The sequence below is a fragment of the Peromyscus eremicus genome, chromosome 6 (genome assembly GCF_949786415.1).
Source record: "Peromyscus eremicus chromosome 6, PerEre_H2_v1, whole genome shotgun sequence".
In the NCBI taxonomy this organism is placed as follows: Eukaryota; Metazoa; Chordata; class Mammalia; order Rodentia; family Cricetidae; genus Peromyscus; species Peromyscus eremicus.
This window is the reverse complement of record NC_081421.1, coordinates 80339691-80367261: the sequence shown is the minus strand read 5'-3', so window position 1 is coordinate 80367261 and position 27571 is coordinate 80339691. Positions and strand designations below refer to the sequence as shown.

The 27571-nt window shown below is 38.8% G+C and overlaps 1 protein-coding gene across 1 annotated transcript; it reads right to left on the bottom strand.

The window, feature by feature from the left end:
• Slc16a4 (solute carrier family 16 member 4) lies at positions 1 to 20207 on the bottom strand. The gene is made up of 8 exons (XM_059266060.1): positions 20093 to 20207; positions 14583 to 14715; positions 13848 to 13991; positions 13551 to 13712; positions 11313 to 11831; positions 9005 to 9216; positions 8254 to 8347; positions 1 to 645 (listed from the first exon to the last, which is right to left on the bottom strand). The coding sequence occupies exons 1-8, from the start codon at positions 20177 to 20179 to the stop codon at positions 494 to 496; spliced, it is 1503 nt and encodes a 500-aa protein (XP_059122043.1). The 5' UTR covers positions 20180 to 20207; the 3' UTR covers positions 1 to 493.
• Positions 20208 to 27571: the final 7364 nt, after the last annotated feature.

Below are 27571 nucleotides of genomic sequence, written 5' to 3'. Positions count from 1 at the left end.
GATTTTTATCAAGTTTTATTTTTGTTGGCAGTTCACTAGAAATTTAAGAGGCAAAATAATTGAAGATTACTTATAGTCCATAAACAACAATAAACTTGTTTTGGAGGGGATATACCATTCTTGACACTAAGTAAGGCTTTATTCAGATTCTAGAGCTCTAGTCAACCAATTATTATATTTAAATAAAAAATAGTTTACAGTTGTCACATATTACCATAGCACAAATGAAAGTTTGGATTTATTTATTATAGTACATTCTGATTTTCATTCAATAGGTAAGGTAGCTGCTTCAACTGATTCAATTTTTAGCCTGTTTGATTAAGTACCAACAATTTAAGTTGCTATTACTCTTCCCACCAATTGGACATTCCTGACAGTGCTAATAAAGCAAGAAGGAATCTTAATTATGTGGCTTACTTTCTCATTTTTACAAAGACTTTTCTTCTAAGCTTTTGTTTCTAGTGGCTTGTTTAGATTTTCTTTTGTTAAGCTCTTACTTGATTGTAGTCCTTTGATGGTCAGACTGTTTGCTTTTCCATCTTTCAGCCAGTGGCACAAAGAACAGGGAGACTGAAGAGAGGAGATAGCAGGTGCCAGAGAAGTAGAAAGAGCCTGTGTATGTCTGTGTATAGTCATATATCCAGCCTAGGAGGAAGGAATGGTTTCTGTGAATGAAGTGAACCTTTCTGTTTGTAATTCTCAAGCAAGTCTTCAACTTTAAAGGAAGGTGTCTGTATTGTGAGCCACTAGAACTAATAACAGCTTCTCACCTGTCTTACCTGAAACTGAATCATTTTCATCTGAGTAGAAACTTGCATCATTAAAAAAGTTATTGTGGACTCAGAAACATGTCTTAGGGTGGAGATTGGAGAAAATTAGCACTTCATTTTATGATATCTTACAAGAAGACTACTGTTTCCTTACAAGGAAAGTAATCATAACTTTTTTTCAAAGAAAAAGGAGACTGAACCTTCTTGCATTTACTGAGCTAACATTTGAGTATTTACCATGTTTCTGAAGATAATGCTGTGTCCAGAATAGTGCTGAGACAAATAAACATGGTCCCTGCCCTCATAAAGTTTACAGTTTAGTGGAAAATAGATATTAACCATTTAAATTACGTATTTGGTAAATTGTATGAAGGGAAAGCTTGGGGCTATGAGATTACATGAGAAGGAACTGTTTGATAAATGGTTTAAAGGAATTCTTCTGAAATCTAAATAGTGGGTGTGTGAGCACACACACGTGCAGACATTGTCAAGGCCCTGGTGCAGTGGCAGTCAAGCCCTCTGCCATTGAGCTGCATTCCTAACTGAATGCTCTTTAAAATAAGAGTGGAGGGGCTTTGCAGTCTTCTAATCAATGGCACATACTAGAACTTGAGTAAACATCTACTTAAAAATGTTTGTTTCATTGTGTGATAGCAAGAAGTCAGTGTTTTATTATGTCCATATAAAAGTCTATACTATAATGGCAGTGGTGGCACACACCTTTTTAATCCCAGCACTCAGAAGGTGGAGGTAGGCAGATCTTTGTAAGTTGGAGGACAGCCTGCTCTACAGAGTGAGTTCCAGGACAGCCAGGGCTACAGAGAAACCCTGTCTTAAAATACAAAAAAAAAAAAAAAAAAAAGTCTGTACTCTGGAAACATCTTTGTGTTATATGCCTGTATGGTTATGGGTTTGGAGATGATAAATTGATGAAGAGAGAGGTAGGAATACTCTGTGCTTAGTTTTTTTGGTTTTTCTACCTACCCCCAACTCATTTGGTATAATGTTTATTGCTTTTTCTTCATTCTCTTATTTTAGCTCTGACTTCCAGGGTTTGGGGTTTTTGTTATTTGGTTCTGGGGATTGAACCCAAGGCTTCATGTACATACATACTAAACATGTGCTCTACTGCTGAGCTACACTCTCAGCCCCTTTTGTTTTGATAATTTTATGTTTCCTATTTTTAATGTAACACATGAATGGAATGTTTTATATCCTTTTAAGTTCAGCTGACTTTAAGGAATTTGTTTATTGATTCCTTGCTTGATTAGTGACCTCTCAGTTAAATGTTTCTTGGGGGTAAGTTGAGGGAGTGGAGTGAGGTCAGCTAGGATGAGTCTTTGTATTCTGTGGATGTGACTGACCTATCACTTTCTAAAAAAATAAATGACTAATCTGAGCTATGAAATTTTCTAGAAAGGAGGCAAAATGGAGCAGCAACCCCTCTTATGTGTATATGTATATGTACTGTGAATTTCTGAATGGGTATCAAATGTTAGCATTATAGGAAAAGACGAGGTTCTTGATAGTGATGTAGATTGTACTAGGAAATATCAGGAGGGTACAGGTGAAAATGAGTTCAAGAGAAAATTGTTTATAAGCTTTTTGTTTTACACACACACACCTTTTAAAGAGAATGTTGTATCTATAACATTAAGGATTAAAATATTTAACATTTTTAACAAAGAAGGGGATCATTTGGCATATTTCAAGTTGGATGAAATAATTTGTTTTGAATGTTCTACCTATTTATACTTGGTAATTGAGATACCAGTATCTTTAAAATTCTAATTGAGATCCAGAGCTAAATTATATAATCTTTAATTTTTAATGGTGGACAAAGGTTTACTACTCCAAGTAGATGTTTTAATACCAATCAAGCTTGAATATTTAACTTAACATAGAAGCCATTTAAATCTGAGCTTGTTTATTATGGCTAAAGGGTTGATCTTATCCAGGATACCTAGTATTAGAAGTATTTTAACATATGCATAATAAGGTATCTTAGGCATGGGCCCCAAGTGTAAACAGAAAATTCATTTGTTGTATGTATACTTTATATGTATAGCCTGAAGATAATTTTTAAAATTTACTCATTTTATAGATGTGTATTTTATCTGCATGTATATATGTATGTATTTTGTACTGTATATGTGCTTGGTGTCTTAGAGATCAGAAAAGGGCATTGGATCCCATGGAACTGAGTTATGGATGGTTGTGAACCACCATATGGATGCTGGGAACTGAACCTTGGCCTTAACTGCTGAGTCGTGTCTCTATCCCTCTGAAGATAATTTTATATAATACTTTTACTATTTTTATACATGAAACAAACTTAGGGTAAGAAATTTTACCGTTGTGACATCATGTCACTACTGTCAAAGATTTATTATTTTGAGTTTAAAGATGCTTAACCAACACACTATGTATATGGTTTTATGAGTTATGGAAAAGGGAATTTATTATGCTAAGAAATATTGCCATATGTTTCAGAATTTGTTGTTGAGCTGAATTAAGAATCCTATTAAGAGTTCGAAGCCAACCTGGTCTACAAAGCAAGTTCCCAGACAGCCAGGACTTAACACAGAGAAACCCTGTCTTAAAAAAAGAAAGAAAGAAAGAAAAATCCTATTAGGGGGCTGCTGAGATGGCTTAGTAGGTTAATGAAATGGTTCTTGGTGCAAAGCCTGGCAGCCTGAATTCCATCCCTGGAACTCATGATGGAAGAAGAGAATTGACTCCCACAGGTGGTTCTCTGCCCTCCACATATACATTGTGGCATGTGCATGTCCATACACATAAAGTCATACAGTAAATAAATGTTAAAAAAGAAAGAAAAAAGTATCTATAGGTTTGCTATTATGTTTCCATTTATCATCATGTTAGAACATGAAGTGTACCCAGGAAGTCCTTGATCCCAACGTTCCTTGATAGTACTTTCATCTATGAGGTGATAATTCTGAGACTGGCCTGTTTAATGAGAACTTCCTCTGTTGGGTAGGAGGTATAGTGACAAACTTCAAGGTGTATAGACACACTGATTTTATTTCTTTATGTTGAGATGTGGGTCTCACCAGGTAGCCGTGGATGGCCTGGACTGGCTGTGTAGACCAGGGTGCCCTCAGACTCACTGAGATCTATGCTTCTGCCTTTCAAGTGCTAGAATTAAAGGTGTGTGCCACCATGCCTGGTTAGACCCTGATCTTTTTGCTTCTCAGGGTCACTGGTTGGGTACTGCAGTTTTATGTCTTACCTTGGTTATGTTGTAAAATATTTATGTGCTCCATATGTGCCATAATATGAATAAATCTTGGGAAACATGGTTTAGCAAATTAAAATCTTGAGGCCTTTTAAGATGGGAACTCACCAAAGGCCCCTGGATAGAAATTTGCAGTAAGATTTACTAGGAGCACTTAAGCATTGGTTCTGTGCTCTGTTTTATTAGAGGATTAGCATTTGGACACTCAGTCTTAGCCTTTACAAAGGCAGAATGATAATCTCCACCTCTTAAACCACAGTAGAGATATTTTAATTTATTTCTGATGTTTTCATAGATACTTATCAATCTTAGGAACGTTGAGTCAGAGTAAAGCTGGGTGGGGGTTGGTTTTGACTAATTAACCACCTGATAATGAACAGTTAGCATGCTGTCTTCAGTGTTATTTATACAGAGAACTTTGCTGTTTTCTCACTTGTCTCCCACTTACCCTAATCTTCACAGAAGACCTGTAACAGACCAAAAGATTGAGCTATTTTGTTTTCTTCTAATAAATTCTTAGGCCACAGAGAGATTCTTCATTAATAAACCTGCATAACTGATAAAACTTTAAAGGTTAATTTGGTAAATGGTGGAGCAAGAATCAGAAGTTTTGTCCATTATTGTTTTTGAACTGATAGACTGGAAATAGGGAATGACCTGTCAGCTGATGACATAGCTTATTTGTTAGAGAGACAGATCTCCTTGGATGAATGACTTTACATTTTATCCATTATCTTTTCCTGTAATACACAGAGCTAGAAAAGATAGGGGGCTGGAAAGATGGCTCAGTGGTTAAGAGCACTGGCTGCTCTTCCAGAGGACCCAGGTTCAGTTACCAGCACTTACATGACAGCTCACAACTGTCAATAATTCCAGTTCCAGGGGATCTGACACTTTCACACCAATGCACATAAAATAAAGTTTAAAAAAAAAGAAAGAAAGAAAAGATAACCAGTTGCCCTGTTATTTCTGACTTACAAGGTTGAAATACCTGAGAGGAGACAGGGAGAGAGGAAGGGAGGGAAAGGATATGTAAGTGTTTGGATACTTATGGAAATTTCCTTTAGAACTTTAACCTCTTCTGGAACACAGCCAATTTACATCCATTTAGGATTAGAACTTTTTTTTACCAGGGCGTGGTGCACATGCCTGTAATCTCAGCACTTGAAAGGCAGGAGAATCTTAAGTTCAAGGTTACCCTGTACTACATAGAAAGTTCTAGGCAGCCTGCACTGTAGAGTGAGACCCTGTCTTAGAAAATCAGAAAAGTTGATAAAAATTTTTGAAGTTTTCTTAAAGGGCCTTGAGAGAGTGAAGATTCTTGTGTAGCGAGTTGCAGCAAGCTAAAGTTGCTTGGTGGTTATTTCGTGAATATAGAGATAAAATCAAACTAATTTAAAAAGTTAGGAAAGCTTTCAAGATATTTGTGCTTGACTTAAGTATATGTATGTGCATAATGTATTTGTTTATTGGGAATGGGGAGAAGTGGGATAAGGGAGAAATATATTCAGTTTCATTATTTTGTAAGTAGCTAGTATGGGCCTTCTAATTTGAAATGAATTAGCCTTTTTATTTTGAGCTCATGTCAAATGCCTTGAAGTCAAGATGAGGAATTTTATGTAATGTGGCTTATGTCTGAATTGTATAATGGAGAATATGATTATATTTTTCTGCCCAAGTTATCATCTATAATATTGATATGTATCTTGTATGTTTTTTAGCAAGGGTCTGCTAGAAATTTAACAAACTTTCAAATATTAATTCTTCTATTTCCCCACAACCTTTCAAAGCTGCAATCTTGGTGCTAAGATGGAATTCTGGAGGCTATCTACCAGCAAAAACCTGGCAGGTTTGGGTACTCAGTGACATTTAACGTAAACTTAGTTTCCTAACCACCCTCAGCCAGGGAACTGAGTGTGATTTGGGCCATATTCTTAAGTAAAATTGGGTTTGTTACTAGTTCCTGGAAAAGGATAGAAAGAACCTGGCTGGCGTATGCAGCAGTGGTATTCCATAGAGTACAGGAGAGGAGGAGTTTGGCTTTTTGTCCTGTGTTAAGGAATCGTGTTGCTGTTATATTTTTAGTCATATTTATGATGACAAAGGTATATAAATGATTTTATTTCCTATGTGCTCTATTTATATATTTTCAATTGTGTATTTTTTTAATTAATGGTTTCTATAGGCTTCCTATGTTTTTTTTCTTTCCTAGAGTTATTAAAGTGTTGTATAGAACTAACCTTTTTTTTCTTTTTCACTCCCATACAGGAAGGAGAAGTATATTGTTTATATATTCACTGTTACCATTTTAAACAAACAGTTTGACTGAGGATATACTGTTGGCCAGATTCCTACTTAAACATGCCTATACTCTTTTATAGGAATTTCAGCTTTTCATTTGGTAATAAATATGGGTAAGTAAAAAACGAGAATCTCTTACAGCTCTGAAGATTACCAGTAAACATTTAGAGTTAAAGGTGAATATAATCTTGTAATTTCCCATACCTCTTAATAAAATACTGTTTTTATTTTGGTTTTCAAGTACTAGTAATTGAACCTAGGGCCACACACATGTTAGGCAAGTGGTCTACCACTGAGCTACAGCTCCATTCCAAAGAATTGAGTTAATCTGAAAACCAGTAATTTGTAGTGTTTCTGGTAGTTGCTGCTGAAGTCAGAACTTGGGAAGAGATCTAATGGTCTTTATAAAGTCCTCTATTGTTTTATAGAGGAATGACGTACAGAAACAAAGGCTTCCTTGAAACCTCTCCCTTTAACAAGATGCTTAGCCATGTCACTGTCAATGAGATGTCCTTAGTTTAGTGTCTTATCTTAATCTTACTTGAGATACTGTGAGCACCTCCAACAGGAAAAAAATCCATGTGAGCTTTTAGCAGTAGCTTTATTACTACCCTTGACTTGTTAGAACATTTTTGACTGCCCAATTCTTAGGATTAGTGGTTACAAGTATCTATCAGGAGCTCTAAGTATTCTACATTTTGGGTAAGAAAAAACTATAAACATTTTTTTCTGATTGATTGAAAACAAATTTTATAATGCATTAGGTGTGTGCATGAAATAAAAGTTTCACAATAAAGTGATTCTATTTTCTAATTTGCTCTGTTGTATTCTGTTCTTTTTCATTTAAAAAAAAATTAGGGGGCTGGAGAGATGGCTCAGCAGTTAATAGCATTGACTGCTCTTCCAGAGGACCCAGGTTCAATTCCCAGCATCCACATTACAGCTAATAACTGTCTATAACTCCAAGATCTGACACCCTCACACATACATGCAGGCAAAACACCAATGCAAATATAATAAAAGTAAATTTAAAAAAAAAATTAAAAAATTAAATAGAAGCCAAGAATGGTGGCACATGCCTGTAGTTCCTGCACTTGGGAGATGAAGGCAGGAGGGAGGATCAAGAGTTCAAAGCCAGCAAGCACCCTCGAGGTAGTGAGTTTAAGGCTAGTCTGAGCTACATGAGACCCTGCCTCAAAAATAATATTTAAAAAAAAAAGTACAAACTTAACACTATTCAAATGGTTTTTGTTTTTTAATGATAGGGCAGAATCACTGTTTCAGTTATGGTCTAAAAGTAGCAAAAGTGAGGGCTGGCTCAGTTGGCAGATTATTTGTCTAGCATGGATGCCCTGAGTTTGATTTCATTTCCCATCACTGCATAACCCAAGTAATTGATTTCACACTTGTAATCACAGGTGGGGACAGGAGGATCAGGAAGTTCTTAAGGTTTCCTGGGTACATGGGGAGTATGAAGCCTGCTTCAGCAAATGAGACCTTGTCTCAAAAACAAAACAAACCATTTAAAAATAGCAGAATGAATTTTAAGGTAAGTTCCTTTTTGTGGACAGTGCAAATATAGTAGCAGTCAGTAACATCAAATATATTGAACCTTTGGTCTGTGAGAATCTGACATTTAAACCTGTTCCCTAGGAATTTTTTTTTATTTTTTTTTATTTTTTGTGCAAGTAGTCAATTTTTTAACTAAATCAGCAAGCAGAAAATACCATTTAGATTAAACTGGTTATTTCTAGTAAAGTAAAATAGCACATCTACAGAATTAACTCAGATTTTCCTGTATTGGTGATCAGGGTAGAGGAAACATGGGAAAGTCAAATACAGCACTTATACCTGGTGCTATTGCCATAAATCCTAGACTATTTTCTTCATTGAAATTTGCTTAGAGTGTGGCTCAGTTGTTACCTGCTATCGGTGGTCCAGAAAGGACAGCCATTCCAGCAAAGAAACTGGCATATCCCAAAAACTTGTGTACTCTAGAATTCTTAGATAGATCAACCTGCAATTAGAAATCAGTGTTAGCCATTTTAAGGATTACCTTCTCCAGTGTCTTATGTTTACTAAGGGTGACAACCATTTTTTTTTTTTTTTAATCTTAATGAATTGACTCCTGGGATGATTTGGATGGTCCTTTGCCCCCAGTGTTAGGAAAGCAAATAGAAGTCAACTAGGAAACAGTGGTTTTCAGCCTTTGGAACCTGGAATTTTGCCTAAGCCTCATACACTGTCCTATAAAACTTAAAAAACAGTTCAGTTCCATTTGAATTCAGGATTTAAGTCACTTTGCAATAAAAACAGAGAACTTGTCAAAACAGTGTCCTTAAGTACACAGAAGCCATATGTAAGAAGACCTACATGCCTGTGTTCTAGCAAGAGACAGACCCCTAGAGCCTGAAGGAAAGAAGTGAATAGAAGATAGTTGGAATCTTGCTGCTGATCTGTTCCTCCTTTTCCTGTTCTATGTGGGTAGTCCTCTCAGCTTTTCTTCTTCACACGGTAAGATAAATAATGACAGGATATAGCTAGCTATAGGATTTCTGAGTTCTCTTATGTCATTTTTAAATCAAAAATAATAAGAAATTTGAATTCGCTCTTGGGAAAGCTGTTACTGATCTTTGTATTGAGTGGTTTAACATTAATGAATGAGTCTACTCACCAGTACTGGGAGTATTAGTGCCAGGTAGCCACCGGCAAAAATGGCAAAAAAGATGGTGTAGGCCATAAGGAGTGGGAATGTGGTGGCCAAAGGAGCAAGCAGGTTAGTTACACCACACAGAATGAGGTAAAGCTTGTGGTATTGATACTTCTTGATCCAGTTTTGATCAGCAATCCATCCAGAAATGAGCTGACTGACAGTCTCAATGATACCTGGAACAGCGAATACAAAGTTAGGCAATCTGTGTATTTCCTAACACCTTTCGTAAAAATGTCAGTGTATAAGCTCATCTTTCCCCAAGTAGTAGGACTCCATTTTGTTGTCAGAATACATGAAAGAAAAATGATTTCGTACCAAAATAGGATATATAAGTTACTTTCCTTTTGTAAACACATTAATAAAATAGCAAAATGCTGCCTCCAGCAGAACATGAAACCATCAAGTTGCCATGTGTGTTTTCTAATTGTGTGTGGAATCCTTGCTAAAAAGACCATGGGTTGAAGAGGTCTTACAGTCTCTTAAAAGGTCCTGCAAGTGAAGATATGAAACTTGAAGTGTCCTGAGGAGTCATATGGTAAAACATGAGAAAAAAAATTAAAAATCTTACATTAAAAAACATAGACACTGGGACTTATAGCTGGAGTTTTCTCCAGTCCTGCCTAGCCCTACAGACCCCACAACCGCTTGTAGCTACGGTCGGTTGGGCCTGGGGCCTAGGCTGAGCTAGGCCGGAGCTGGGGAGCCGGCGGGCTGCCAAGCCACCACAACTGGCTATGTGTAGCTCAGGTCTAAGAGGGAGCCCGAAAGGCTACAGGCAAGTGGCTGTATGTACCACGAACATTGGGTGCCAGGGACTTTTGTTTATGAAGACCTCCAAAGGCTGTTATAGTTAATTTGGAAATACGTAAGAAGTCTAAAAATGTTATTTGGGACATAGGTGGTATGGTGTAATCAGTAAAATTTAAGAACACGTTTTTTCACTCGGCATTCTTACTGTTTATCCTGTTACAAGACATAGCAGTTAAAAATACCAAAGCCGTTGTCATCAAGAATAACATGGAGCCTGTGGCACATGCCTTTAGCCCCAGCGGGGTGTGTGTGTATGCAGATCTCTGAATTCAAGGATAGCCTAGTCTACATAGTGTAACAGCATTTTTTCACTGAAGCACAGCATCTTTGCAGTGAGAACATTTGAAACTAGGTGTCTTGAGCTTTGCAAGGGCTTGTTAGGTAAGAGAGATGTAGAAGAAAAGGTAAGTTGACTACTGAGAATTGCTGGCTTAGAGCAAAACAGATTCAATCTTACCCATTTTCATTTGTTTCAGACTTTTTGTTTTGTCAGGTGAGAAAATCTACAACTTAAGCATTTGATCTTACAATATATATATATATATTTTTTTTTTTGGTTTTTCGAGACAGGGTTTCTCTGTGTAGCTTTGCGCCTTTCCTGGAACTCACTTGGTAGCCCAGGCTGGCCTCGAACTCACAGAGATCCGCCTGGCTCTGCCTCCCGAGTGCTGGGATTAAAGGCGTGTGCCACCACCGCCCGGCTACAATATTTTATAATTACAGAAAAGAACTTTTTTTTAAACTTACATTCTAATTTATTTTAAACATGAACCTGTGGATTAGTGACTAATCCAAGGGTCATGTTTATCTCACAGTTATTTCAAAAAGAAATAATATTTTGCATCAAATAGCAGTAGAACATTATGCTAACTGTGGCCTGGCACTACACTGAATTACACACATTACATTCATAATACAGCTGTGAGGTAAAGCAGTGTGCTATGAATATCCTATAGATAGGAAAGGAAATCCTGACACAGAGGAGGATGCCTTGCCCAAGGTCACACAGCAAGGAAATTTAGAGCAAGAGCCTGACCTGAGAAATTAAGCTTCAGAATCAATCTTTCCACTTACTACACTATGTTTTCTGGCTGAGATTTCCTTCTTCCCAGACTAGTTATTGACACTTAGCACCAGCTTTCTGAAATTAAGCTTCTACCCAAGGAGTAATTGATGTCTACTGTGTTAGACACCTGAAAATGAATAAGGTAAGTTGGATCCATTTGAATCTGCAAGATAGCAGTTTACAGATCTGCATTAGGAAATGCAAGGTATTCTGCTTAGCCTCAGAAAATGTGCTTTCCCTAGCCTTCCACAGCCCACTCATGATCACTCCCTTTCACTCGCTTTTTCCCTCTTTTCTCTCCTTGCTTCAGTTTTAAAATAAAATTTAATAAGCTTTTAACAAGCAAAGTTCATTTTTCCTTCTAAGTAGGAAGCTTGAAATAGGTTTTCTTACCAGCTACAGACACAAGGTAGGAGGCATCCATTATGTCAATTCCAAGTGTTTTGGCTCTGGCTACTAGGTGAAAAGTAGGAATGAAATATGCTAATTGACTGAGGAGAAAAGACCAGGTAAATATATAGAAGAAAGGATTTCTAAAGAGAGAAATATCTAAAAGATTTTGTTTACAGTTCCATGAAACAAACTTTTTCTGATAACTTTTGTCATTGCTCGTAAGTAACAGTCTGTTCTTGTGAGGCCCATTGCTGAACTCTTCACTTTGATTTTCTAAGACAGTAAAATTTTTAGTAGATGGTCCAGATTTCTTCATAGAAATGCCTTGGATGGAAGACTCTTGTGTCTCATTGCAGTATGATGTTTCTGTCCTGTCTGATACCTCTGGTCCAGTTGGAGACAAACTGCTCCCTTTGCTTTTAATATCAGAATTGTTCTCTATTTGGATGTGGATGGGTCTTAAGAGCATGCTGGAAGGCACCAAATTCAATGTAATAGCTCCAAATAATATAAGAGCACCTAAGTAGAAGAGAGAAATTGAGAAGATAAGAATACTCTTTGGTTCATGGTACTTTCTATTTATAGACTCAGAAAAGGCCAATCTACATAGTCCAGTAATTCTTGAAAACACTACTTTGCCTCCATGTTTACTTAAAAGTCTATATTTTATGTGTATGTATGTGTCTCCATGTGCATGCATATGTGCTCATGTTCATGCATGTGTGTGGCCCACTGAAGCCAGAAGAGAGAATCAGATCCCCTGGAGCTGAAATTCTAGGCAGTTGTAAGATGTCTGATGTAGATGCTGGGAATGGAATTTTAGTCATCTGGAAGAATAACAAAATGCCTTTAACTGCTGAGCCATCTCTCCTTTCTTGCCTCCCAAATTCAACTGAAAGCATTTAAATCCATTGACAATATACATGCTACAGAAAAATGGAATACTTTGGAGATAGAAAACCAGGAAGTTGGACCAAGAAGACATATGAAAAGGGGTTATTTTTGCTAAAGGAAGGGGGGGGAGAGGCAAGTTGCTAATCTGAATGGCACAAAGTTATAATACATTTTAATGGGTTTTGTTTTTCCAGGCAGGGTTTCTCTGTAAGGGTTTCTCTGTAAGAGTTCCAGGGTTCTCTGTCCTGGAACTCGCTCTGTAGACCAGGCTGGCCTTGAACTCTCAGATCTGCTTGCCTCTGCCTCCCAAGTGAGTGCTGAGATTAAAGTTGTGCGCCTCCACATACTGGCTTAATGGGTATTTTAAATATATTGCAGTGACTGGATTTTGTTGTAGGAAATACAGAATTAGTTGACAGGAATCATGGGGAATTAGAAAAGGGAACAGCCTTTCAGCCTGATACTTTTTTAAATTCCCTTGAAAGAAGACATGCTAGTCTTGCCTTTGATACTGAGTACTTGGTTTCAGTGTGCCCTGAACAAAGTTATGACTTGTGTTTCTGGAGAGAACAAACTATGTAGGCTTTCTTAAAGTTTGTCAGCTGGAGATTACCATTCACCATGAGACTACATAAGAAAGAATTAATGAAACTACTATAAAGATAGAAATAGACATAAACATTTTAACTAAAGTATTTCAGAAAACTGAAATGGTTTTATGAAATTTCTAGTTGATTTTATATATATATACATATATATATACACACACATAGACATATATATGTGTCCAATAGGAACATAATCTTTTTACAAATACTTTTTTCATTTAATCTATTTTAGTTACAATTTTTAGTGACCGTTTGGAGGAAAAAGAGAAGAGCATTGTTTTTCTAAGGGTGTTACTGTACACTGTTTCCAGTTGGATCTCATGCGTTGAATTCCAAAGAGAATTCTGAGTGGGCTAGCAAAGCCTCTAGGTCATGGAAGATCTTTTTTTCATATTTTCTAATAAAGGAGTTGTGCTTCTATTAAGTATCATCCTTATTTCCCCTGTCATCTTCAGTACTAGGGATTAAACCCCGAACCTTGAGCATATTATAGCAATACATTCTACAAGTGTTTGCACTTAAGTGGTGTGGTGCTTCATCCTATAATCCTAGCATTACCACAAGTTTGAGGCCAGCCTGGTCTACATAGCAAGATTCGGAGTCACTAGGGTCTCACAGTGACCTTGGATCGAGGAAGAGGAATTTATTAGTCTTGAAGCTTCACCTGTAGTCATCAAAGGGAGGGCTAAACATTAACCTTTTGGAGTTGATAGTTTAGAAACTTAGACTGACTCACCTGTCCAGTCATAAAGATCTATCAGGAATTTTGTAAAGGGTGCCAAAAGAAACGTCAGTCCCATTCCAGAACGGGCAATTGCTGTTGAAAGACCCAATCGTTTTTTGAAATACTTGGTAATTACCACAGCAGCTACTTGGTACAAGAAAGCAGACCCCAATCCTAAAAGGAAAACAAGTTTGAAATTCTTTTCTTATTAGGTTATTAGTTAATCAGATCAGATCATCTATTTAGGAGCCTTGGGCAATAGGAAGGTTTCCTGTTTCATCTTTTATAGTCTATTTACAGTAGACTCACCTGGTAACAGTCCCATAGTCACACAAAGAAAGGGAATGCCTGTGGCCCAGTTGCTGACCAGATAGCCACCAGAAACAAGGAAAGTCCCGAGAATGGAAGTAGTTTTTTCTCCAAGTATGTCACAAATAATAGCAGCCAGGGGACCTTAAGAGAAGAAAGAGAAAGTGCTAAGTTAGTGTTCTCTGGCATCCCTTAATCCCTATGTGTGATTTGAATGAATGATTAGAAGAAAGCAAGATGACTACTTTAAAATATTGTATATTCAAGAAAATAAAATTGTATTTGTACTAGTGACCTTTGTTTTGTGCAAAGTTGAATCACTAACCTCCATATTACCGTATTACTAAGCACTAACTAGAACCAGAGGAGAAATTGGTTTAATGTTTGTTTTGAATATGGTCACATAATTAAAACTGAAAGGTTTCACTTTCAGTCTTGGCTCACTGGACTGAAAGCCTTACCAGGCTAGAAAGAAACAAGGCATGAAAAATTCCAGTCATGAATTAAATAGTTGGATTCTTAATTCCTTTCTAACCCTCATTTTCCCAACTTAATTATCAAGTTAAGTAGTGCTTAAACACTATGATGTCTCTTTCAGTATTGCATAGTGATATTAATGCATATTAATAAGTAAACTTGAATGTAACAGTACTTCAACCTTAAAGTCATGACAGTGTTTTCAGAGACCTTTATGGTCCTTCTCCATAGACAGTAAGCTTGTTGCCAGTTTCATACCTGCACAAAAACGGAGTGATGACATGATGGATCCAATCCAACCAATTTGCTCTGAAGTGCCTTCAAACTCTTCTTGAAAGACCACAAAGAAAATTGCAAATGTCTTGGTCATCCCCATCACAAACACATTTACCTAAACCAAAGCATATCAGGGTCCTCGTTAGGTGAGAAGTAGGCTAGTGCTGTTACCAGAGGTTCTATTGCACCAGTGTTTCAGTCCTTACCCATTTTTCTTATCGGTGCTTTCTGGTTATGTAATCGGGGTGAGAGAAGCAGTTCATTCCTCTTTAAAGTGGTGAGACATAGTCATGAAAATATAGACTTGAAATCCCCATTTCAAGTCTTATGAAAAGGATGTGTCACTATTGATTCGTAGGTGAGAAGTTGAAGTTTAGAGAGAAAAAAAAATGCCAATAATGGTACAGGCAGTGAAGTTTATATCCTAGACTGACTCCAGACTCACCATTATTTTGTTTCCTTATTGCATAGCATTTCAGGAGGTGGTTTATTCCACATGCTTTGGGGGAGGGGGGAGGAACATAACTATTTCTGTTTAGATACCACCATTCCTCAACTCCTAAAGAATCATGACCAACACCCACCCTTCTTTAATCAGCATTTCTAGTCTTTTTTTCAGAATAGTATTTCTTATCTGGAGGCAAGAGACAAGAATTGGCAGTGTTTAGGAGGCTTCCAAAGTTCAGGAAGGAGTCCTAAACAGTTTTCTCATTCTGATTTGAAAGTACAAAACAAAACTGGGGACTGGAAAGATGGCCTAACAGTTAAGAGCACTTATTGCACTTCCAGAGGACCCAGGTTCAGTCTCTAGCACCCACTATCTGACAATCTATTAGAATTTTTCTCCAAAAAAAAAAAAAAAAATCAAACTAGCAAATTGTGTAAATATCAATGCACTAGACCTGTCTCAGTTCAAAATGAGCAGTCCTTATGAGCAAGGACCACCAATGTGAGGTATCATTCTGTAAGCCTTTTTCCTTTGTATATGAACTATGTGGTGGTGTCCACAATGCTTACCTGGTTTTTTGTTTTGTTTTGTTTTGAGAAAGTCTCAAAAGTTTTGGCTGTCCTAGAACTGTGTAGACCAGGTTGACTTGAACTCACAAAGATCCTCCTGTCTCTGCCTCCCAAAACTGGGATTAAATACATGTGCCACCACTCCTGGCTTACCTCTGTTCTTAATCATCTGAATTTGGCTAGCTATTGGTCTTAAGTAAGAACTTTTCTTCTTTGTTCAGGTGTTTCTTATTCCTTCTAACTCTAATGTCTGAGTATGACAGCCATGAATTGAGTGTGACCTGCCCAATAACAGGCTATGTTGTGTATTCACTGAGTATCAGGAAAGGAAAGGCAGAGCTCTTGCATTTACCCAGCCAGCTCTCTTTAACTTTGAACTTCCTAATTCATTTCTATTTGGACTCAAAAAAGATTCTAAAGACTTCTCCCAATGTATTTTCCCTTCATTAACCAAGCAGATGACTATATTATTCTTTATCCCATGTCTTGAATCAAGTTTGGTAGGTTTCAGTCCTGCTTCAGAGTTTTCATCAGCCATTGTAATTGTCTCACCTCCAAATCAAGCAAAATCCTAGGAATGGTTCAACCCCTAATTTTCAACTTAAAAGCAGTTTTTTGTTGTTTTGGTTTTGGTTTTTCAAGACAAGAGTTTCTTTGTGTATCCCTGGCTGTCTTTGAACTCTCCTGAGTGCAGGGATTAAAGGCGAGGGCAAACACCTCCTGGCAAAAGCAGTTAGTTGTATTGGACCCATAAGAATAAGTGGGCTAAGGCTGGGCGGTGGTGGCGCATGCCTTTAATCCCAGCACTCGGGAGGCAGAGCCAAGCGGATCTTTGTGAGTTTGAGGCCAGACTGGGCTACAGAGGGAGTTCCAGGACAGGAACCAAAACTACACAGAGAAACCCTGTCTTGAAAACAAACAAACAAACAAAATAATAAGTGGGCCTTACTCTGTGTGTGTGTGTGTGTGTGTGTGTGTGTGTGTGTGAGAGAGAGAGAGAGAGAGAGAGAGAGAAAGATCAGCCTTGACTCATTTTGAAATCAGTGCCAGTTGTCAGTTGTTAGGGTCACTTTTATTTAATGGCAGCTTCTTTCTCTCCCAGGCCCTTCTGTAGTATTATCCTCGCTTGTCCTGATCTCCACAGACAAGTTTCTTCAACGTCTATTGTGTCTACTTTTCTGTTATAATATTCGACTGAAAACTGAAGTTCACTAGCTTAGTGCCCATCATGTAAGGGCTCTGACCAAGGTTATAACTTGCTTTTGCTAAGTCAGGAGATTGTTGCTATTTCTATTATGTGACCTCAGCAGTGTCCACACATCGTTTTATCCCTGATAATTTCTAGACATCTTCCTACTTCTCCACTTTTTTCCCCTCTCTAAGTGATTCCATTCGTCCCCACATTGATTACCCTCAAGATTTGTCTTATTCCTCTTTTCTCTGGTGATTTTATCCACTTTGCCTTAGAGTTCAAACAGTATATATTAGAGACACAGGTTGCTCCAGGTACATGTAGACTATACAAACACATTCTTGGTTACAAGTCCCTTGGACTCTGTCCAAGATCAAGCCATTCAAACTGTTCATAGTGTTTCTTCCTATTCCTAACTCTAGTGAGCATTCATCACCCACCAAAATTCTTCAGCTAACAACTCTGAACTCTATATTCCCTGCTGGGCAGGTTCCTGTCCACATCTTAGTCTGCCCTCTCAATATGATCAGATCTGTATTTTCAGTTATTCCTGGTATCTTCCTTAAATTTGGGACCTTACTGTTTCCTTGCCTGTATTGCAGCTTATCCAATGAATACCCTGTGTCTAGATACAATCCTCACTAGTCCATTATTGGCATAGCAACCACAGATATAATTCTAAAATACTTTCCCGATTAATTTGCCTCATTAAAACTTTATAACCGGGCTGGAGAGATGGCTCAGAGGTTAAGAGCACTGGCTGCTCTTCCAGAGGTCCTGAGTTCAGTTTCCAGCAACCACATGGTGGCTCATACCCCTCTGTAATGAGATCTGGTGCCCTTTTCTGGCCTGCAGGCATGCATACAGGCAAAATACTGTATACATAATAAATAAATAAATCTTAAAAAAAATAAAACTTAGCCGGGCGGTGGTGGCGCACGCCTTTAATCCCAGCACTCAGGAGGCAGAGCCAGGTGGATCTCTGTGAGTTCGAGGCCAGCCTGGGCTACCAAGTGAGTTCAGGAAAAAGTGCAAAGCTACACAGAGAAACCCTGTCTCGAAAAACAGAAACAAACAAAAAATAAATAAATAAAACTTTATAACCTCAGAGCAACCAATATTCCTGGTCAATCTGTTATTTTTCTGACATTATCTCACTGTGCTGCCCAGGCTAGCTTTGGACCCATGATCCTCTTGCCACTGCCTAATAGTGCAGAGATTACGAGTGTGCACCACCACACCTGGCTTTTAACGTGTTTTCTGTAGCCTCTCTGCACCTCTGACTTCATCTGTCCTCTTGTTATTTATAAATATGTCTGTCTATCAGATTATTCATCCCCCACGAGCAGGTATTTAACTAGTGGCTACTATGTTTCAGGTTGCATATTCAGAGTAGGCATATATGTCTGGTAAGACATACTAAACACAGAAACAGTTATATATTAAAGTATGGTAAGTTACAATGTAACCTCCCTCTGCCTTTGTAGGGGAGCTTACAAAGTACACTGAGAATTTTTTCACTTTTTCAGGAGTTTAAATCTTAAAGAAAAGCACGCTTGTAATTCACACAGAAATAAATGCATTGCCCTAAGGATGCACATTATTACTATGAGCAGTGAGTTAGCTTGAGTTCATTGTTAATAGTTAGGTATATTTTTTTTTGTGCTTCAATAAACATCATCATATTACCCAAGTAAGACATTACTACCCTGATTATGAGGTACTTTTTCTTAGCAGTAACTAGTCAAATGACTTGCCAGCCATTAAGAAAAATGTAGAAAAAGTGGGAGACCCAGACTATCCAACAATACCAACACCATACACCGTTATTTGAGAGGAGGCCTAACCAGGCAGGGCTCTCAGGGTTAAGGCATCTTTAGTTTCCCTATTAGTAATGTTTCTATGGAAGGAGAGACGAAATTCTATTCTTTGGTAATGAAGACAGAATTTAGCAAATTGTGCTTTATTAAGTTTTATAATATACAAATCTTAGCTGAGAAGCTCTGCCTTCTCCTTTTCTATCATTATGGAGGAGTAATGCATTATGTTTTCCCACCTCCATTTTCATACAGATGTCTGTTACTCACTAGGACTTGCGCTCCCATCGTGTGGCCTCTTATTGTAAACCTAAGCAGGGGAGGAGTGTCAAGAAAAGGGTGTTTTTATGAGTGTGTCTCCAAGTTTATAGACACGCAGGGTTATTTGAGGCACAGCCATGATGGGATCCATCAGTGTTTAGAATGGGCATCCTGATAATGCACATCACCACTTTTTTTTTTTTTTAACAAAGCAACCCCAACAGTTCTTGGAGGTGAGGGCAAGAAGTCTTAGCTTTACATGTCAGATCTACAATGTTTAATTCTAGTTTAAGTTATGGGGAAGCGGGGATGTGGACAGCAGGCTGAAATGTTCCCAACCCTATCAGTGAAGGGGGCTGTCTCACTTGGCTTTCTATTGATAGGTAAAATACTTGGGGGGGGGAAAGGTTTATTTCAGCTTACAGTTTATAGACTATCATGAAGTCAGGGCAGGAGTTGAAGCAGAAGCTATGGAGGAGTACTTCTTCCTATCTTGTTTTCCAGTCTTGCTCAGTTTGTTTTCCTAAACAACACAGGACCACCTGTCCAGAGGAGGCAGTGAGCTGGGCTCTCCCACATCAATCATTAATCAAGAAAATTCCCCCCCAGACTTGCCTACAGGCCAGTCTGATGGAAGCAATTGCTCAATTGCCGTTCCTTCTTTCCAGACGTGTAGGTTTGTGTCAAGTAGACAAACACCAGCACAGGGACTGCTGTCACAAGTACTGTGTACATGTTAGACTGAGTGGGCAGTTATTTTGAGATAGGGTCTTGCTATGTATGACTGTCTGGCCTTGAACATTCAGCAATCATCTTGCCTTGGCCTCTGAGTGCTGGAATTACAATAGTCTCACCTGACAGGGCTGAGTACTTTCAGAAATGCCCAATGCTATCCCTAGTATAGTAAAAAATGCAATGTCCTCAAATCCCAATTGCCATGCTGCCAAAGTAGAACTACCAATCAAGCCTGGAGCATTCTCTGATTAAGAGATCAGAGAGGCAGAGGAGAGGACTGGATAATGTTTCTTTCTCTCAAGGGAAACAGCTCAGCTGGGTTTAGCTGGGTTGGCCTCTGATCTTAGCAGTTTGGGGAAGTTCCTGGCTGCCTGTCTATTCAAATCCCGTTATTTCTGAAGTGATTTTATTAGGTTGTTTCAAGCTTTTCTCCAGACAGTTTAGCAGTCTGAAAGGGGAGAGAGACTTACCAGGAAGAAATGCAACACGATCATCCATCCCCATCCTCCATCCAGGGTTTTAGTGTAAGGGGGGGCCTTTTCTTCCCTCTTCATCATGAGGCTTCCTGTATGTCACATACGGAAGATCGCTGTGACAGAGCCAAAACATAGCTGCTTCAGTAGCCAAGGAAGTGATTGAAACTTATGTGGGGTTTGTTTGGTTTGTGTGTGTGTGTGTGTGTGTGTGTGTGTGGTTTTGTTTGTTTGTTTGTTTGTTTTTTGGTTTTTCGAGACAGGGTTTCTCTGTGTAGCTTTGCGCCTTTCCTGGAACTCGCTTTGGGACCAGGCTGGCCTCAAACTCACAGAGATCCGCCTGCCTCTGCCTCCCGAGTGCTGGGATTAAAGGCGTGCGCCACCACCGCCTGGCCTGTGTGTTTGTTTTTAAGACCTGGTCATGCTATGTAGCTCTGGCTAGCCTAGAACTCAAGGCAGTCCTGCCTTCTGAAAGCTGGGATTATAGGTGTGCATGGCTAAATTTTTAAATTTCATTTTTTCTCCATGGTATAAAAGCAATTGTTCTGTGATTTTACTTTTTCCTTCCCACTTAGTTACATATGAAGTCTGCCTGGTGTAAAGAAGGGCTCAGCCTCACTCCCTTGACAGGAATGGCCACTCCACTTGTGCTCAGAATCTCCACCACCTATAGCCAATTCTAGAGGAAGCCATGTGTTCCCTTTCCAGTTCTGGGAACCAGCCCTTCACTCTAAAGAAAAATAAATGGGAGGGGGACCTTGGGTTTACACAGCCCCTTTATATGGCATTTAGGTTTTTTAAAGAACTAGATACCCCAACAAAGTACATTATCTCTTTCTTAACTGGATACTACATCAGAGAAAGAAATTGGGAAGCCCAATTGGGAAATATGAATGAACTGAAATAGAAGTTACTGTGTAGAGGTTAAATATTTTGCATGTGATAGTGGAATTATGATTCTGCAGGAGACTAGTCTCCACTTTAGGAGAGAGATTCTAGGTATTCAAGATTGGAATGTCATAATGTGCTACCTTCAAACAGAGTTGAGTAAGTAAATACCTATATATTGGTAAAGAGAAAATGTATGTGTTCTGAGGAATGGGTGTTACCCTCATTTCCAATTGTTAAAGCAGGCTGGTTTGTGTGTGTTTGTGTGTGTGCGCGCTCGCTCGCTCCCACTCACACTTGTGTGTAACATGTAGACAATTAGGCTGGATAGAAAGATGCCAGGGATGTGTGTGTATCGTACATGTGCGTGACATCTGTTAGATGATTAGGCTGGACAGAGATTCCAGTTATTCCAAGGCCCCTGAGAAGACCAACCCAAGGCCCAGTTCCATTTCCACCTTACCTTTAAGGATGTCTTCAGCAAATGAATCCTCTATAGACAAGGAAATTTGGAGGAAAAATAGTTACTTTTCCTAAAATGTTACTTTTTTTCCTAAGGAATTTCATTCCGCTGCTTGGTGAAAACAAGCAGGCATTGTAGTCCAGCAGCAGGACAGAGTGGTTTAGGCACTCCTGCCAGTGGACTTTACTTCCTGAGGGTGGAGGAAAGGCTGTAACTTGAGAACAGCTCAGGCCAGCCTTCCAGCCAGCCCACAAAGTAGACTTTTCCACCTAGGTCAAAAGCAGTTGGAGTAAACCAAGGAGAAAATCCTCCTAGTGACATCTCAAGCCTGAGGGGGTGGGGGTGGGGATGAGACTTCAGATTTTTGAAACACTTGTCCAAAGTTCACCAGGGAGTATCAAGACTGGTTTCTAAAGGAACAAATTCCAGACGTGGGAGAGTTTCTTATTGGGCCACAGATGGCAGTGTTGGAGCTGGAGATGTTGCTCTCTGATAGAGTGCATGCTTAGCTTGGATACCTGGGTTTAGTCCCTAGTAGCAAACACACAAAAACCTTCAGTAAATTTAGCCTGCTGTGTGCTCTATTGTACTCACTGACTAAATAATATGATTACTAATTTGGGATTTCAGGTCCCATTTTAATTGCTTTTTTGAACCTGATTAATTTCAGATACTTCCCATGAAAAATGTATACTTATAGTAATTTCAATGAAACTTTTTTTTCTTACTGCATTTTGGAAATGATTAAGGCTGAGTCCTAGAAAATTACCTGAATAATTCAACATTCCAGTCCAATTTCCTTCCTTTGCTTCACCTTCCACAAAAAAAAAAAAAGTAAGTCACCAAGAAAGTGCCTTTGATCTCCTTACACCAACATTCCAGATTTTTAAACCAGAGTGTATTTTAAGCCAAAGTATGAGTTGTTTGATCTGGAAATCTGTACTTTTTGTTTGTTTTTTAAACAAGGGGTTTCTCATCCTCTTAAAGCCCAGCTCAAATACTTTTTTTTTTTTTTTTTTTTTTTATGAAAGTGCTTGGAGTAGGACGACTTAATTTGGGAGGATGCTCAGTAAATGCAACCATGGAAAGATGATGCATTTATGTGGTGTTGGTGGTAAAGATCAAATAAACATTCAGAAGGCAAAACCCAGAGGAAGAGGAATAATTTTCAGGGAGCTCTGTGATAATTATGTACCCAAGAAAATGTTTTTAGTGACCATCCACGGAACTGGTTTCAAGGTCTTTGATGGCATGCTAGCTACTCTTTTAAAGCCAAGCTATGATTTAGTCACAAGAGATGAAGTTGAGCTTGATACTGATAGCTCTGTCTGCAGCCCTGGGACCAGATTTGAAATGGAGTGGGACAGTCATCTATAGACCAAGAGGACTTTGAAGTCCTCAGAGATGAGCCCCTTCAGACATACCTTTTATATAAACACCTTAGTAGAAACCGTTGAGGGACAGTGAGACAGTGAGTTATGCTGGTCTGCTTAGAATCTCAACTCTGCATTGTAAGTCCTGAAATTCTGAGCAAGTTGAATTTGTTTCTGAAACTATAAAATGTGGCTAACGCTGTTTTGCAGGATTATTGTTAAGGATCTCAGATGCTGAAGCAAGGAGGACTGCTGTGAATTTGAACAAATCTAGGTTAAAGTCAGACCCTGCCTCCTTGCACCAAAGAAAGAAAAACAAAATAAAAACTCATGAATCATTCTTGTTAATCAGAAGAAAGAATTGTTAAGGTATCTGGGATATTAGTTAACATGTCAACACCCATACCCATGGACTTAATGAAGCTTACAGAGTCTTTAAACATATGATTAATTTCTCAGCTTCTAACCTTTTAACTCTCGGCGATCAAGCTATTTGGTAAGAATTTACCATAATTCCTTATTACTATTGTTCTACTGTCAGGTAACTTATGAGTAGTGTTCAGTCCTTGGGACTTAGTTTACTACAACATTACCAAATTAAGAAAATGATCCAGCTGAACATTCCCTTGTCCTTGTTCAGTCCTTGCCTTTAAAAAGTTGGCTGACAAAGCCAGACATAGTGGCTGATGCTATTGCTCATAGCACTCAGGAGGCAGAGGCAGGCAAATCTCTGATTCCTAGGCCTATCTGGTCTACAGAGCGAGTTCCAGGACAACCAGGGCTATGCAGAGAAACCCTGTCTTTAAAAAAAAAAAAAAAAGAATTAAAAGAAAAAACTAAGTTGGCTTACAGAGCTGGCCTCTGGCTGGCATTTGGGAACTTAGGATTTCAGGAGAATACCTACTATTTCATAAATCATGAGTAGATCACTGTTCCCATAGGGAACAATGAAGACTTATGCTTCACTCCTGGGAACCGGGAGGTTTGACATTTGTTAATAGAAAATGCTCATGTGATCAGCCTCCTCTGGGCACTGTCTAGTGAACTTCTCTGGCTGAAGATGTTTCATAAATATTATCACACTCCGTGCTGTAGAAATTTAAGTTCATTCTATATGACTTGACTGAAGGAGAATTCTTAGTGTGCCTTGTTTCTTTTTCATTTTCTCCCAAATACCATTTCCTTTTGTAAATTCTCCTTTTACTATAATAAACATGATTACAGGGAAATATTGAATCCTTTGAGTCCTAGTTAATCATCAGAACTAAGTGTCTTAGTTAGGATTTCTATTACTGCAATGAAACACCATGACCAAAAAGCAAGTTAGGGAACAAGTTAGGGTTTATTTGGCTTACACTTCCATATCACTGTTTATCATCAAAGGAAGTCAGGACAGGAACTCGAGCAGGGCAGGAACCTGGAGGCAGGAGCTGATGCAAAAGCCATGGAGGGTGCTGCTTACTAATTTGCTCTCCATGGCTTACTCAGCCTGCTTTCTTGTAGAACCCAGGACCACCTTAGGGATAATGCCACCCACAACGGGTTGGGCCCTCCCCCTCAATCACTAATTAAGAAACGCCTTATAGGTCTGCCTACAACCTGGTCTTATGAAGGCATTTTCTTAATTGAGGTTCCCTCCTCTCAGTTGACCCCAGTTTGTGCCAAGTTGACATAACACTATCCAGCTCACTGAGGAATAGCATTTGCCTGGCATCTCCCAAGAAATGATGTTCTCCAGAGCCAGAAACAGTTGGCAATAGAAGTGGGAACAGTAAGGTTTACTATAAGTAATTAGTTCGCATAACTATAGAGACTAAGAAGCCCAGCATCTGTACTCAGCAAACAGTGTGGCAGGATTCCATTCCAAACAAGGACAACAGAACTAAAGTGTAAGTTTCAGGCACAGTCTGGGGATGGAGGGCCGGTGCCCCAAGTCAAAGAATCAAATGGAGAGAAAGGATGGAAGATTTTTAGTCTGTTCAGGGCTTCGCTGGGTTACAGGAGACCCACAAACACATATTCAAATGGCCTTGGCCAGACACACTTAACTCAAGTATCTTGAATATCATAGTCCAGTCAAGTTTTAATACACAAAATTAACCATCATAGAGGATGAGCTTGGGAAACCCCATGCAACCATGCTTCGGCTTTAGTTCTGAACAGACTAGAAAATTACCTATCTCCAGTGTGGTGGTTTGAATGAGAATGGATGACCTCACAGGCTCTTAAGTTTGTGGCTCCCAGTCAGTGGAGCTGTTTGCAAAGGATTAGGAGGCATAGCTTGCCTGAAGATGTGCTCTGAGAATAGTTCTGACATTTGAAGACTCCTGGCATTCCTAGTGTGCCTTTCTCGGCCTCCTGTTTTGGATCAAGATGTGATCTCTCAGGTGTTCCTACCACCATGCCTTTGCTCTACCATCATGGACTCTTTTTAATGATCTGAAACTGTAAACTTAATTAAAGGCTTTCTTTTCTAAGTTGCTTTGGTCATGGTGTTTTGTCACAGCAATAGAAAAGTAACAAGACATCTAGCCTTCAGGTCTTCCCAGCACAAGTCTTGCTTTATTAATAAATTGGATATACTTCTTCCTACCTCAAATGGTTACTGAGTAAATAAGAAAATGCTTGCTTCACAGACACTGCTAAAGAAAGGAGTTATGAGATAAGCAGGTGTAGCATGATACATGGCATAAGCCATGAGCAGGAGCTAGACCTTGCAGGCCATGTTATCAACTTTGAATTTTGTTCAAAATGCAGTGGATGGGAGGTACTTACATTGTTACTGAGCATTATCATCACCACGGTGCCCTGTCAAATTCAATGTGGCTAAAATTGAAATCAGTCATATTCTGTTCTATGATGTTGACTAGAAAATGAAATCCTTCTTCCTATTCTGTTTGCTCTGTTGCCCCCCCCCCCTTTATTTAGTACCACATTGATTATTTTACAGAATCCATTATTTTCTAAACTGGGATAATACAGAAGATTAAATGAACTAAATGTATATAAATTGCTCAGTTTTTGTCTAGCATGCAAAAACCTCATTAAAGACTGAATTGTAAAAGCCAGGCATCGTGGCACACACCTATAATCCCAGCACTTTTGAAGTGATGCAGGAAGATCAGAAATTCAGGGTCATCTTTGTCCTAATAGTGTTTAAGGCTAGCCTGAGATACAAGACCCTGGTGTGTGTTGTGTTTTAATGGCTCATTACATTTAGGCTAGAATTGGAGATTAATGAGCAGAACAGTTTTTCTCATTGGAAACAAATGAACTTGGAACCCCCAGGATTTTTCTTCTTCTCTCTCTCTTTTTTTTTTTTTTTTTTTTTTGAGACAGGCTAGTCTGGAACCATGTAGCCCAGACTAGCCTTAAACTCAGAGCAATCATGTCTTTCCCTCCCATGTCTGCTAGGTCTAGGATTGTTTTGGGTTTTTTGTTTGTTTTGTATGGTGGGTTTTGTTTTGTTTTTTGTTTGTTTGTTTGTTTGAGACAGGGTTTCTCTATGTATCCCTGGCTGTCCTGGATCTCATTCTGTAGACCAAGCTAGCCTTGAACTCACAGAGATCTGCCTGCTAAGTGCTGGGATTACAGGTGTGAGCCACCACCACCCAGATAGGTCTAGGATTCTTAGGGCATTTTCTTGAGTTAGCTGCCTTCTAAATTTTTTACCTCCTGCCTAACAGACTAAAGCATTTGCTGTTATCTAAGTATTCCTTCTGGTCTGCCTCTTACTGCTTTCTTCTTGATAGAAACCCTTACTCATTACATCCATTCTATTCTTGGAGGCCCAGTTTATACCACAAAACCATATAGTCATGAATTCAGCAAGAGCTTATTTAGTGCCTACTGTGCACTAAGAACTGTTCTAGGTGATTAGAATGTAAGACAAAGGTCATGCTCTCACAACAGATTTGGCAGTGGTGCAGATAAACATATAGATTGTATGCCTAAGATAGGACATTACATACATGTTACATACATAATTATATACCTTCTACTTAAGTACACAGAGCTGTGAGTGTCTTACCCAAAATCCTTATTCTGTAAACAGCACTTTAATACTCTAGAATTTTTTTATACTGGGAAATATTAAATTGCCAAATAGTAGGAACTATTTAAATAAATAAACAAACTGGGGCATGTAGTGGGTAGCTGTTCCAGCTTTGACCTGGAAGTACTACCCCCATTGAGGCTTCTAGTAACTGTCACACCTACCTATGGCCTGCCCCTGAGGCGGGGAGGAGATGGGAGCCCTTAAGACCCAAGATCCGGATGTGCAGGCTCTCTTGGTTCCTGGCAATCCTGATGTTGGATGGCAAACCAAGCAGAGTTCTCCAGAGAACACCCCCAAAAAAGAATGTAGGCCCTTGTTGTTCAGACAGTGACTATGCTAATCCCTCAGCTTTAGTTACACAAACATAAAACAGGGCACATTACATGTAGGACAGTGTTATCAGGAAACCCATTTTTGTGTTCACTAAAAGATGAATTAAAACAGAAAGAGGGTAAGAGTACCTACTGTATTATATAATAAGTAGTTTCTTATCTCATTAAGGACATATTACCTATGTCACTTAGGTTAAGGGAAATGTTTGGTCCATGCACCCTTGTATAAAAACACAGACATTTCAAGGAACTTCTGAAAAAGGTAGTTTGGGATACGATCTTTTTGGGGAAAAAAAAATCACAATTCAATAACTGAAAAAAGAAAAATGAGCATTAAGCGCTTAAAGAACCAGAAAAGAAAAC